Genomic DNA, 15,320 nt, shown 5'->3' with positions numbered 1-15,320 from the left:
TTTATAATTCAATAGTTGGAAGTTGTTAATTTATAATTCAATAGTTGGAAGTTGTTAACAGTGGATGAATGTTTAAGGACATTGATTAGCTTTTGATAGGAAATCAGTTTTCCAAGAATGAAGCTCACTAAATAATATTCCAATATTCTTTACAAGTAATACTGTATAAATAGGGCAAAACTAACTGCACTGAAGTTAAGAATACAAAAAGATTTGAGCTCTTTCCTCTAGCTGAAGAATGGATAGCAAGAATACCCAACTAAAAATATCAAAGGATTCTGTACAAAGAATACATATACCATTTTAAAGTCATGTGGAATTATACAGAGAAAGCAGAAGGAAAGTACTGAATTCTGAACTGTTCTCTTCTAACAGATTCAGGTGCACTGTTGCAGAGATTTCTGGAACTCACTCTGACAAAACATTAACAGCACATTTTCAGATAACTGATTAAATGCACAACTACCTTGAAGCAATTGGCCAGGGCAAAACCAAGTAGCAAGGCCCCTCAAGTATAATTTTCTCAAAAGAAAAACTGAACTAGCCCAAGTCACAAAATCTATTAAAGGTCACTTTTCCTTTCAAGCTTTCCAAATTCCTAAAACATGTAGACACTTCAAATACTCAAAGCATTATAAAAAAAAAACAAACCAAACATACTTACAAGTCCTTTGCAGCCACTCTCTACTTCTTATGCCTCCTCCAACCTTAATGCAAGCTTGTCAGACAAATTCATTACCATACTTTTAAGGAACTACTACAACTTTTCACTTTCTTGCTGAAGTCCACATTCCAGCAGCAAATCAGTGCCAACTTCAGGTTTACCACATTTGCACAAACAGGAATTGTGCATTTCCTGCCAATTAAAGATGGTAATGCCAACAGCATCATCCCGTAACTTGGGAGGCTACTTTGCACAGACTAAATTGTAGGGAAAAAAATCTAAATAACTGACATTAACAAAATTCTCTTGCCCTATAAAGAATCTTTAATAGTCATAAGTTTTGGGATTAATAGAAGACAATCAAACTAAATGCATTAATCATTACATTAACTTTTACAAAGGGGTTAAAGAAAAAACCACTGAATATTATTCAGTCTAAACTCATATCCTCCTCTTCATCTTTTTTATCCTTTGAATCACTGTCTCCCTCCTTTTCATTGGACTGTGCTTTTGAAGATGTAGAACTGTTTTGCATGGCTTTGGCAAATCCTTCCACATCTGCAGAGGGAAGGATACAGACATCCTTTTAGTTTCTGGTTGAGAATATTTTAATTAAAAAGCAAAAAAAATCTCTCAAGATTGAGTTTTATTCAAATTGTTTGATCTCACTAAATGTGTAACATAGATCAAGAAATATCAACACTAAGCCTGCTCCGATTTTAAATTTGTACTAAATTCACTCTGTAAAGTCCTGAAACAAAACACAACTATTAATTACTAAAGTGAAAAGTTAATCAGGCAAAGTTAAGAACAAAACATTGCCTTGGGTGAAATACAGATCAATCTGCAAATTATGAAAATCGTTAGTATCATAGCAGGTTCTATGTCGGTGCAACACTACTACAGCTCAAGCATTGGAGTTCAGTCCCTGGAATGCATGCGTTTTCGCTGGGTGCTCGGGTTTCCTCTCACAGTCCACAGATGTACTGAGTAGGTACACTGGTGACTGTAAATTGTCCTGTGATTGGGTTAGGGTTAAATCGGGGTTGTCAGGAGTTGCTGGGTGGGGTGGCGTGGCTGGAAAAGCCAGAAGGGCCTGTTCCACGCTGTATCTCTAAATAAATAAAATGAACATAGATCTTGTACCTGATCAAGGAATAATACAAATAAAGCAATAACCACTCCCTGTGTTTTAATACATCATTTGCAGGCATGACACTTGATTTGTATTCCATATGTGATCAAATCAATATTAAAACAAGAAAAAAGATTGCTGAGTGCCATTTCATCTTTTTGTTTTCAAGTCACCATCTTTCATAGTGAATCTCCTCTGTAACTATATTAAAAGAAGATTATTTTACATGGTGAAAGCGGATTGCACAGATTCAAATTCACGAGGCAATGATGAATGTGCCGGCCATACAGCCTGATTACCTTTCAATTTTTTTGCCCATGGTCTGGTTGGTTAGACTTAATAAGTACATCACATTCAGACAATATCCAAGTTGTTATAATGATCTCCCCAAAACCAACCACAGCCACAAACTGTGAGAACATGTACTCACCCCCCTTTCCAGCTGCTTCCACAGCCTCTGCCGGTAAGCCAAACTGACTCATCAAAGGACCCAACTGTCCTGAAGCCAATGCAGCACTGAACATACTCATGGCCTGCAGAAATAAGAGTGCAGAATTATGATTTAATATTGCCAAACACACGAAGCTATTTATTATGCACATAGATATGGAGGGTTATGCTCCAGGTGCCATTTGATGGGACTGAGCAGAATAACATTTCAGCATACACTAGATGGGCTGAAGGGTCTGTCTGTGTGTAGTGCTCTATGACTCTATATTAACTGAACTTCCTGCATTACAAACTGATTTTTTAAAATTGTAAGTGAAAGATTTTAAATAGCTTCATTTAGCTTATTACAAAGCAGCCTTGTTTGTCTGTGGCTAATGTAGGCACATTGAAAACATTTTCAGAAGCCTTAACAAAACCATTCCTAATAAACTGGCAGGTTCTTAATCATTTCTCCAATAAACCATCGTGCTCATGTGCAAAGTAGTTTTGCAAGTTGGGTCAACCTGCACGCCAACCTGTCTCCAATTTCCTCTCAGTTACACCAGTTATCAAGATGCATGTACATCTTTGGGCAATCCAACCTCACACTTCCAAGTACACTTTAGTAATCAGTGAGGCAATACTACTATAACTGTGCACTGCCTACACATCTATAAATTTGGGCCATTAAAGTTTAATTCCAAAATTTGAAACCAAATTGTAATTCAACATTGCGCGAGAAGGAACCAAGCTCATATCGATTTGCATTACAGTACACACACAAACATCAGTTGAAATATTCATGTTCTAGACATTTCTGAAGTCCACATTTGAATGCATGTTTGAAGACACCAAAATAAATTACACACCTGTTGAAACTGAGGAGATGTTATTGTATTTTGGATTTCCTCTGCAGGCTGAGGCAGTAATTCCCCTGTTGGAAGGTATGGTAATAATCGTTCTTGAACCTCTGCATTCGCCAGGATAGGAGCCATAACCTCTGGTGTCAATACACTGGCTAAATCCACTGCTATAACACAAGTATGTCATTATTACTCCAGATTTATAAATTATTTATAATAACCACACTCACTGAGCTACCCTGTTAAAAACATGTAGGATATACAAGAACAGAATTTTGAGATGCCACAAAAGGCTTAGACCAGGGGTTCCAAACCTGAGTCCATGGACCCCTTGCTTAAATGTACTGGTCCATGGCATAAAAAAGATTGGGAACCCCTGGTTTAGAGCATTAGGCTGATATGAAGAGAACATACAATCTGCTTCAGCCTGTATGCAAAAAAATCTGTAGAACTCATGCCAATAGAGAACCATTGGCGAAAAGACAACGACCCATTTCTTGCCACTGTCAAGACAGCCTTCAGTATGCATCTCTAGTTTGAGTTTGGTCATCTGTACATTAAGTGTATTATATAATTCATCTCAAAGGGTTAGAGCCACACAGGAAGAAAACAAAACACCATTTCCACAAAATTCAGATATCAAGCTAGGTATTTCCAGCTGATTAGTTGCACAGGGCAGATCGTTATCACAGAATGAAATTTTGTGGATTAGCATCCCCCATATTTGCACGATCTTGGTGCAGAATCATAGCATAATACGTACTCCAGGAACAACTGCAAATCAACTCTTCCCCCCTCCCCCACCTCTATATGCAAAATCTAGTAGTGAATTTTTGTTCATTTCTATGAGCCACATCTTAGGAAGGAAGCCACAGCACTGCAGAGGGTACAGAAGGATTTATAACAAGGTCACTTAAGAGTCTTCAGGTAGAGGTAGAAACCAAAGAAGCCAGATACTGCAAAGATTAAAAAGATTTGAAGAGATGTTCTATGATATAATACCTTGTTTCCAGTGTCAGAAAGATTTTTGGCCAAAAGTCAGATTTCAAGAGGCCAAGTAATACTATTCGGCACATGTTGCAATGCACTGAAATATACTACATTGTACAAAGGTGCAAAATTACACAGTGGTAAGTTTCAAAAATTGATTAAAAATCCAAATATACGATATTGCAACACTCCAGGGGAAGTTCAGAAGACTGAGTTTAGATGGGTATGCACCAAAAAAGCAGAGAAAATGCACAATGTCTCATTCAATGCACAATAGCCACCTTCAATGCTTTATCATTGTGATCCATCCACTCTGTCCAGAGTAAGTTTAAAGTACTCATTAAAAGGCCTACATTTTGGAAACCAATTACAAATGCATGATTGGAACATACTTTGACCTTGGAACACAGATCTTCCAAATTAAATGTCAATGCCAGATCCTTACCCTGCTGTCCTGTCCCTTCTGTTGCAGCAGGAACGGACATGCTAGCCAGGATACTCTGCAAGTCACGCAGCTGAATAGGCTGTGCTGGGCTTGTTGCAGATCCCGATGCTGTGACAGACCCAGATCCAGGCGCAGGGCCGGAAATAGCCGTAGAACCAGAGTTGGGTGCTGCTGGTGTAGTTAGTGCTGCTGCTGCCGGCACACCCGTTGATGCTACACTCGGAGATGGCACTGGCGCCATTGCTGCCGCAACAGAAGGCACTGAAGTCATACGAACTGCAGAGCTCGTCGAGGACGGAGTAATGGCTGCAGTCTGGCTTCGTGAGCTAAAAAAAAACAAAGTGAAAACACTTCTAGGTTTAATAATTTAATTAAACAAACTGAAGTGTCCCACTATGAAAGAAGAAAAGATAAAAATGTAGGGTCAGAGTACCACATCACAGAAACAGGTCCTTTAAACCACTGCCTCGTCCCATCGACCTGCACTCAGGGCATAGCCCTGAAAACTCCTCCCATCCATGCAGCTATCCAAATTTCTCTTAAATGTTGAAATTAAATCTGCATCTACCACTTCCGCTGGCAATTCATTCTACACTCTCACCACCCTGAGTGAAGAGGTTTCCCCTTAGGTTCCCTTTAAGTATTTCACCTCTCATCCTTAACCCCTGACTTCTAGTTCTAGTCTCACCCAACCTGCTTGCATTTACCCTATCTACACCCCTCATAACTTTGAATTGGATACTGACAATAATCAAATCTAGATTTTAAAACCAGCATTTTAATACATCAATGACTGGTTAATTAACATAAGAACAAGATTCATTTTTCAAATGAGAAATATTCTTCATTATTAATACTGAAACATTGTCAAATATTTACGATTACTGAATTCCACTTGTTCTTAGAATACAAAGTTGTAAGAAAAAATTTACTGGAGGCATCCCAAGTGATATATACAAATATAGGCCCCAGTTTTGAACATTTCCTGTGCTATCTGAACTTTTTTCATTATTTATTTGGCTTTGTTTTTCTTACCCTGAAGAAGTACTACCACCTGAGGGACCTCCACTGCCAAGTAAGCCAGCAAGACCAGCTGGACCTGCCAGAGCACCAAGGCTACCTGAAACAGAGAGATTAAGAGTTCAGAGCACCGAAAAGAGCAATCAAAGGGTTAGGTTTCCAAATTATAATTAGGTATTTGGGATAGAGTTTGGACAACATCTTTTCAGTATTTTTGCAAGCTAGGGCATGTTCAGTACATGTGAATAAGGAAAGCCTTGCCCCTTTTGCATTTGTCGCAGCAGGGATTAACATCTGGGTAAATGTGAGATAATTTAGTTTTAGACATATGGGCCCTGTGTACAACCTTGAACTGTAACAAGCAGTGGTGGGCACATAAAGAGGTTGAGCCAGCTAACTTAAGAACTGAATCCCATATATCATCTGACAGTGAGAAATTTAAATCTTGCTCCGAGGCAGTTTTAATTTGTCGGGGGGGGGGGGGGGCTCGCCTCAGGACCACTAGCTTGTCACAAATAGTAGATATTAGACCTTTGCGCAATGGATTCATGCAGAGAAACATATCAACGACATTTGTGGCGGATGCCTCTTTTCGGCACCTCCGGAGAGGGGGACACGCACCTAAGTCGGACCAAACATCGCACACTGTCTTTTGCCTCTCTGTTGGCCAGGTGCGCAGTCTTGCTCAGGTGGAGAGATGCTGCCCCGCCCACCCACGCTCAGTGGCTCAGGGACATCATGTCCAGTCTAAACCTTGAGAAGATCCATTATTCAATTCTCAACTCGGACATAAAGTTCCAAAAGGTGTGGGGACTCTTTCTTGAATATTTTCAGAATTCCTAGCCAAACTAAAGGTCCATCCTTTCTTCCTTTCCTCTGCACATAAATCCCTGACCTCCAGCATTTCCCGCTAAAATTCTACGGACCCAGACTTGTAAACATAGAACAGTCTCTGCATTAGGAAAATACACCTTCTCCATACCAATGCAGCTCTGTGGGGACAAAGGTTCTGTTTAACCCTTTTTGCTAATGCAATGATAGCTTGGAGATGGGGATTGAGAGGGATGGGTCTGGGCAGGAAGGCAACCAAAGCATGATGTACTAGGGTGCATCTCTTTCATCGATGTGAATTGTACATTTGATACATTTGTTATGAACTGCACAAACCTCCTTTATACTATGCTCTATTTAAAACACCAATAAAAATATTTTTTTTTAAAGTTCAGAGCACCTCAATTGATAGCATTTACATTCAATAATATCCAATGCATATAGTACTAAAGAAAGCGAGATGGAAGGTTTAAGTCAGAGTTAAAGGATACAATGTTTTCTTGGTAATATGCAGATAATAGGTTACTTACCAATTAAAAATTTGGTTCAATGTGATTTAATGAGTTTAAGGAAATTACTGTTTAACAATAACTTTAAGATAAGGGATTTTATTTTTTTCTGGTCAGCACAACCAAGACACATGGGTTGGAAACTAAACAGAACAACACTCTCTACCATCAGCCAACGTGCTTTCTACCCCTAAATATACTAAATATTGGCAGAGAGTAGTCATCAAATTAAGAAGCTAATAGAACAGTACCTTGTTATTACATTACAGTACATGGCTTCTAAATATCTGTACAGATGGGTTTTTTTTTTCCCTCTTTAGAGACCCTTATCAACAATGAATGTAAAGCAAATTGAACAGAACACAATTCCTTTATTTTCCACTTATTGCATACTCACACAAAAATTCATTTATAAATACTTATCCCCTCATATAATCTGAAGATACAAAAGGTATATTAATAATATTAATTCAACACTATAGGTGCGATTGTGACATCAATCATTATTTGAAATAAACCCCATGATTAATAGCTAAGCAAATTCAAAAGTACGAAAATAAAATTTGGCTCTCAATGCATCCCAATGTCCCTTTTCCATCTTTCTATATGATTACACAGCAGGGGCTAGCCCAACTTAAATGTCCCTTTGGAGGAAACAGCTGTGCTTTCAGCTGCTTTGTTTTGTTATGTGGAGAATCGGTGACATGAACAATACATTTTCCCCCCATCCAATCAGAATCAAATGGATGGCTCTGAACAGTTTTCTCTTTGTTAAAAATCAATTTATAAAATGCAATTAATTAATATTTACCAAGTCCACCTAAACCGGTTGCTCCCATCAGCTGCATCAGCTGGTTAGGACTCATGTTACCCAAAAGACTTTGCAGACCACTGTCTCCTGGAATAAAGAGATGAATGACAATCACAGGAGTCTGTGTTGGGCTCCTCTTATTTACTAAACATAAATAATCAAGACTGAGGGGAAAATATGAAAATTTGCGAATAACATGAAGGATACAAAGGTTAGAATAGTGGGCAAATGGGTGGCAGATGCAGTTCAAATGGGGAAAGTATGAAGTAAGACGTTTGGAAACAACAAAGAACTAGACTTTAGATTGTTAATTGATAAACATTCCATCTAGCTCTGACCACAAAAACAACTGAATTAGCTGGAGTATAATGTTCAGCATTAAATAAAATCAAAGGCAAGAAAAGTGGTTCCAGGTCAAATTTGCCAACGACAAGACATTAAAAGCTTGAAAAATTCAAGCTGTTACATCTTTCTTCAAAGTGTCACATCAACTGATTAAAGTCATCAATTGGTGGCATGTAAAGGGGTTAATTGTAGATCATTTGCACTGGTCTGCAAGACACAAAAAGGACAAATTTTAAATAATCATAAAAAAAATTGAATAGGTTGGAAGAATACTTCACAAAATGTTTGGAACATACAAAGCCTCATCACAAGTCAATTTTCTTGGAAAGAAGTAAATGGTGTGAGGGACAATGTGTGTGAACAGGACAAGTCTTAAGTGGCTCATGTGGAGAGAAGAATCTACACAGCAAAATAGCCAGAAGCAAACTAATGATTAGAGAAAAATAAACCACTCATTTCCATACAGACGAAAGCAAAATCATAGTTTTGTAGATTTTCACAAGATTGTTTTGACACACACAGGCTAAGCAGTACCTCACTCCAAATAAACATCTCTCAAATTCAGAAATCTATGTTATCACAATTTATATACGACTAGAGCAGCACAACGCTACTTTTAATTGCTAAAAATCAACTCTAACTGACTATTGATTTTTTTTTGTTCCTGGGTCTTCTAACTAATGCTCTGCATATACAATTACTTCATATTTTAAGCAAAAATATCACACCTTCCCAGGTGAAACATTTTGGGCACCTTAAAGATCATTAAGGATTAACAACTAAAAGCCAGGTGAACCCAGTAGATCAAATTCATGGCCCTGCAGCGAATTAACAGATCTCAACTACAGAGTCCGGACAGTCAAAATTTGTCTCTCACTTATGGAAAAGAGAATGGAAAATTGGACCAGTTCCCCAATCATGATCTTTATCTGCAATCTCTGCTACAAGTATGCTGGCTGAAAACAGCTACAGAGCTTCTCCAACTCAACAATCAATTAACTAAATAATGCTAGCCACCAGGACGCAAAAACTATTTCAGTAAAAAGCCAAAAGCAACTTTCAGAACAAATCCCAGAGGAGTTAAATTTTTCAGTGAGATGGAAAAGGGAAGAAAATGTTGAGAAAGAAATACATTTATCCATATATCCATAATTATTCCTATGGCATGATTTATATGTATTGCATATTTATATGTATTATATTTTTATGATTTATATGTATACACAAGGTTTAAATCCTAACAAACTAATACCTCCAAGTGCAGCTAGGTCATGACCCCCACTGCTGCCACCACCACCCAAAGCACCAGGAATCGGAGGGTTGTTCAGATATTCATTCACTTTACGACAAAACTCTTCATCTTTGTCAGCTTTAGGCTCCTAAAGAATAAAATACAATGGATAGTTACAAACTAGTCTATAATAATAGCCAGACTGCATGATGTCTTGGGAGATCTGAAGAAGAAAGGAAAATTTAAAGTGTGAATATTTTCCACAAAAAGGTGTATGAGCAAGCATTAGTTCAGAACCTTTTCAGACTCTTTACACCAAATTTATCAGATGATCATAGTGTTGCAGGTTTGGGAATAAAATGAGAACACTAAAGCTATCACATTATTTTGACCTATATCAACTTGTTCCACTATTAAAGGAGAACTATGAATAATTGTCACATTAACAACAGATTCTCACTAAAACCACTACCATACAACTACAGAGCCATATCTTTGGAAAGGTAGCCTATTCAATCATTTTTATTCAATACCTTATTTGAATGCGAGAGCCTGGAATCTCAAAAGTTATATTACCTTGTGTGAGACTCGTGTATTTTTCCACAGTATATGGTGGTGGTTCATTCCCATTCACTGGCATAAGTGGTTATAGCTTCTAAATTAACAGTTTATCACCTTTCTCAGCTTTTCATTGGCTAAATATTAGCACATTACCATGTATTGTAGTTGTTTTAATTATGTAGCCTATTAGTTTATCCTCTAAGGCATTTTCCTATTTCCTAAGTGATGATTTTTCCAGAGCTGCCATCATTATTCTTTTTGTCTTCACATCCATTCACCTCTTAGCAATGTTTCTCAGCTCTTTATCTAGTTTGCTTAGTTTTTGTATGTTTGTCTGCCCTTTAAAATAAACTGAAATCTTAGAATTAAGACTACCCGTCATTCCTGACTCCTGGAAGAGCCCTTAGGATCAGAAAATAAACAGATCCAACAACTCCAATGTTTCATTGTATAACCTACAGCTAAGTTCCTTGTAATTTAGAAGGGTTTGAGATAATTAAATCAATGCTTTCCAGAACTGACAGGTGAGCATTTAGGTCAAGAGAGCAGCATCTAAATTTTACAATATTTATTTGCAATAAAGTTACAAAATACTTAATACAAAGTTAGGAACTCACTTTGGATATAGTAATTGATTTTAAATAGACAAGATGTTTTGTAAGACTGATCCACATCCATTAACTAGCATCATAAACAAATGTAGGAAAAAGAAGATTCAGCACAAGTTCACAGATGAACCACAATTTCATTGAATGGCAGGAAAATCTTGAGCAGATAACCTCCCTCCTATTTGCAACCTCCTTAGAACATTATTTGTTCCACACACTTACTTGTGCATGCTCCTTATAAAGCAGAGTTTATGGACAAACTAGATAATGCCACCACACAGGCTGCAGTTGAGGGTCCTTACAACAAACAAAATTTATGTTATTGCAGTGGATTTATACCTATGCCCTATTGGTGAAAATGTAGAACATTAACTGCCCCTAGTGCAGGGATTCCCAAACTGGGGGTCCACGGACCCCTTGCTTAATGATAATGGGTCCATGGCATAAAAAACCCTGCCCTAGGGCGTTTCCATTTCACTGGGAGTATCACCTATACTGCAGAGCTTTTCTAACCAAAGTTGTAGCTAAATCAGTAAACAAAGCAATTTTAAAGTAACAGAATGATTTTCCAGGTGGAGATAGTAATGATGATTGGGCACTAATTTGTTCATTCTCAGGTCAATCAATGCATTTAAATACACTCATCATCACCTGGGACAGTACCAAAATGATTATTTAAAAGATGTCCCTCCTGAAAACCTCTGATGTAGTACAAAAATGTTAAATGGTTGAGTGTAAAAACAAAGTGAAAAGACTCAATCATCATAATTTATGGCTGGTACTGACAAGAACAGAGTTTAAGGAAAGTGAAAATTATTCTAAACATTGCTCATCTTCACCTGCATCCAAAAGAAAAGCCGTTTGGATCCTGCTTTGAACTTCAGCACGTACACTCGACCAGTAGTACACTGGGCCACTCTTTTAAACTCACAGTCATCTGGAAAAATGATCAGGTCCTACAGAAAAACAGTAGACACTAAATAATTGGGTTAAGGATTCTTTAATTATTTCCCACATACACTTAAATTTTACATTTTTTTAAAAAAATGTTACAGGGTAGAACATCCTAAACAACTGTTATTATAGTTGATTTTTTTTCTATTCCGTGTAACTTCAAGTCTAATATGCCAAAGCAAAACAGAGTCATTGATGTGATTAAACCTCTGGCCAAAAAGTGGATTCCAAAACAAAAAATTAAGGATTATAAAATCAAAGCATGGGTTTAAGCAATTCCAGTCCCGTCCCCCCCACCCACCCCAGATAGGAATAAGGAGGAAGACTGCTCACAAAGAAGCAGAGTCAGGAAATATCAAAGCAAGTAGTTAATGTGGGATGGGGTGTGTTTATTTTTGTACCAACAAATACTCTTCAGAGAACTTCTCCCACATTGAATATGGAAAAGGAATTCTAATTGGAGCACCCTACTGCTGACGTGGCTCATATCAAGTTCCAACAGAGGATTTCTTGTCCACGACAATGCATTTTGATTCCATCCCACTGGGGAATTTTCAGTTTGCCAAAAAAGAAATTAATCAGGCCCAGGACGTACCAAAACTAAAGCCCTGATCAAACATACTGTGGCAGAATTTGACAAAATTGGTATCATTCAGAGACCAAAAGCATGGACACTGCATGCAAAACATAATCCCTTTGAGTAACAACCATTAACTGTCCGGAAGAGTCTCTCCAGTTATTCACACCAGATTCCTCACTATCACATCTCCATGAGAAAACACTATTTCCTCATCCCCTCCATGAGAAATATTTTTCACTACTTCCCCCTTCATGTGCATCCACAGAACCAGTCCTGCCGGTCATACCTTCCCATTAACCTTGTTAGCATCTGTATGCTGTGGTTCGGGACGCCTAAATTTAAAGAGTAAATTGTGTGTGCTGTATTACATCCATACCCATTTATTACTTGTTCAGAACACCCTTAGGGTTAACTCGCAGGTTGAGTTGGTAGTGAGGAAGGCAATGCATTGTTAGCATTCATTTCAAGAGGTCTAGAATACAAGAGCAGGTATGTGATTCTGAGGCTGCATAAAGCACTGGTGAGGCCTCACCTTGAGTATTGTGACAACACACATCAAAGTTGCTGGTGAACGCAGCAGGCCAGGCAGCATCTCTAGGAAGAGGTACAGTCGACATTTCGGGCCGAGACCCTTCGTCAAGACTAACTGGAAGAAGAGCTAGTAAGAGATTTGAAAGTGGGGGGGGGGGGGGAGATCCAAAATGATAGGAAGAAGACGGGGGGGGGGGGATGGAGCCAAGAGCTGGACAGTTGATTGGCAAAAGCGATATGAGAGGATCATGGGATGGGAGGCCCAGGGAGAAAGAAAAGGTGGGGGGGGGGGACCCAGAGGATGGGCAAGGGGTATAGTGAGAGGGACAGAGGGAGAAAAAGGAGAGAGAGAGAAAGAATGTGTGTATATAAATAAATAACGTATGGGGTACGAGGGGGAGGTGGGGCATTAGCAGAAGTTTGAGAAGTCAATGTTCATGCCATCACCCCCTGTCTGGGTAGCCTCCAACCTGATGACATGAACATTGACTTCTCAAACTTCCGCTAATGCCCCACCTCCCCCTCGTACCCCATACTTTATTTATTTATATACACACATTCTTTCTCTCTCTCTCTCTCCTTTTTCTCCCTCTGTCACTCTCACTATACCCCTTGCTCATCCTCTGGGTTTTCCCCCCCTCCCCCTTTTCTTTCTCCCTAGGCCTCCCATCCCATGCTCCTCTCATATCCCCTTTGCCAATCAACTGTCCAGCTCTTGGCTCCATCCCTCCCCCTCCTGTCTTCTCCTATCATTTTGGATCTCCCCCTCCCCTCTCAAATCTCTTATTAGCTCTTCTTTCAGTTAGTCCTGACGAAGGGTCTCGGCCCGAAACGTCAACTGTACCTCTTCCTAGAGATGCTGCCTGGCCTGCTGCGTTCACCAGCAACTTTGATGAGTGTTGCTTGAATTTCCAGCACCTGCATTATTCCTCGTGTTTGAATATTGTGAAGAGTTTTTGGCTCATCTAAAAAAAATGTGCTGGCATCGGAGAGGGTTCAGAGGAGGTTCACAAGAACAATTCCAGGAATGAAAGGGTTATATGAGGAACCTTTGATAGCTCTGGGTCTGTACTCACTGGAAGTTAGGAGGAGGAGGGGATCTCATTGAAGCCTTTCAAATGTTGAAAGGCCTAGGGAGAGAACATATGGAAAGGACATTTCCCATAGTGGGGGTGACTAGAACAAGAGGGCACAGCCTCTAGTTAGAGGGGCGTCCATTTAAAACAGAGATGAGGAGAAACTTCTTTAGCCAAAGGCTGATTGATTTGTGGAATTTATTACCACAGGCAGCTTTGGAGGCTAAGTCATTGGGTGTATTTAAGGCAGAGCTTGACAGGTTCTTGACTGGACATGGCATCAAAGGTTACAGGAGGAGGCTACAGAGTGGGGCTGAGGAGGAAAGAAAGAAAGAATCAGCCATAATTGAATAGCAGAGCAGACTCGATGAGCAAAATGGCCTAATTTAGCTCCTCTGTCTTCTGGTCTTATTATGTACTTTTCTCAATCTACAAAGATCAAGAGAAATGTCTGATCAGTGAAACCTGGCCTAGCCTAGCAATTTACTCAGACATCCAAAATAATCTCTAAATGAACTGTCACAACTCCAACTTTCCACATCCCAAACCAACCTCCACTATCACAATACAAGCCTGACTGACAACCTGTTTTTTCACCCCCCCCCCCCCCCCGCCTTGGGTAGAACCAGCAACCCAGATTCAATCCTCACTCCCCAACCCAACCAGCAACCCTCCACCCCACCTAGTTCCGCAGCCCATAGCACCCTCCCTCAAGCAGCACCCCGGTCCCTCGGCGTGCTACACATTTTCACCCATCCTTCACAATCCACCGCCCCCCCCAACCCGCCGTTGCACAGTCATCTCTCAATCCCCTCCCACCCTGGCCTCCCCATGCCAGAAGACCTTCCCACCCTAGTTTCCCCATCGCACCACATCCTCTCCACCCTAGCCTCCCCCATGCTCCAGAACCTTTCCACTCTAGGTTCCCTTTCACGCCGCAGCCCCAGTCTGGCCTCCCCGCACATTACAATCCCAGCCTTCCCATCCCCGCATCCCCCAACCCAACTTCCTCCATAGCCACTCTCCCAAACTGTCCCCATCAGCCCGCCGGAGCCCACATCCCATCCCGGCCGCTCCAGCCTTACTCACATCCTCTACGGTGCCGGCGGTGCGGTCCTTCCAGCAGAAGTGGATGAGCGAGTCATCCGTCTGTTGGATGTACACTTGGCCCTTGCGCTTGTCCGGCGTCACCGTCGACCCCTTCAGCGACATCTTGCCGGCGCGGAACTCCACCAGGTACTTACTGGAGGAACCGCGACTCCCGGCCACCAGGCTGGGGAACAAGGCTCCCGAAGCCGACATGCTTCCTGACGGATCTTCCCTCGGCCACAGACTCCCGACCCAGGCCGCACTCACAACCTAACCTGATGCGTGTGTACGCCAACCCCCCACGATACCTTCGGCCCCTCCGGATTGGAGTCCAACTTATTCCCGTTTCTGATTGGCTATAGTAGATGCCCGTCAATTACGCCATAAAACTTCCCTTGTTAGACTCGGTTGAGCTACAGCTGGACGGAAATGCTGTGTCATTGGCCGCTGCAGTGACGCGTTGGATTTGGCCCGTTGGTCGCCACCTCCAGGTAACAGGTGGTACAACAAGGTTACATGGTGATTTCAATCACATTTGAAACTGCCTTCACTACCTATCTTGGCAATGCAGTTGAAACTGTTCACTCACTGCAAACCTAATCCCTCGTTTAATTTTTCAACCCTTGGTTTCTGGTTCTTAACTCGTGG

At 40.4% G+C, this 15,320-nt stretch overlaps 1 protein-coding gene across 2 annotated transcripts; it reads right to left on the bottom strand.

The window, feature by feature from the left end:
* Positions 1-31: 31 nt before the first annotated feature.
* Positions 32-14,994, bottom strand: adrm1 (ADRM1 26S proteasome ubiquitin receptor). Of its 2 annotated transcripts, none has more exons than XM_063041220.1 (9): positions 14,673-14,994; positions 11,282-11,398; positions 9,295-9,421; positions 7,698-7,784; positions 5,562-5,646; positions 4,527-4,852; positions 3,098-3,255; positions 2,230-2,332; positions 32-1,222 (listed from the first exon to the last, which is right to left on the bottom strand). In XM_063041220.1, the coding sequence occupies exons 1-9, from the start codon at positions 14,883-14,885 to the stop codon at positions 1,095-1,097; spliced, it is 1,344 nt and encodes a 447-aa protein (XP_062897290.1). In that variant the 5' UTR covers positions 14,886-14,994; the 3' UTR covers positions 32-1,094. The 2 variants fall into 2 exon arrangements, with proteins under 2 accessions (XP_062897290.1, XP_062897289.1); XM_063041219.1 differs by having other exon boundaries at positions 3,098-3,258; positions 14,673-14,991.
* Between the last annotated feature and the right edge of the window lie 326 nt (positions 14,995-15,320).

Source organism: Mobula hypostoma, chromosome 2 (assembly GCF_963921235.1).
Source record: "Mobula hypostoma chromosome 2, sMobHyp1.1, whole genome shotgun sequence".
NCBI classification, from domain to species: Eukaryota; Metazoa; Chordata; class Chondrichthyes; order Myliobatiformes; family Myliobatidae; genus Mobula; species Mobula hypostoma.
The sequence above is the reverse complement of the archived record's forward strand: the minus strand, read 5'-3'. Positions and strand labels throughout refer to the sequence as shown.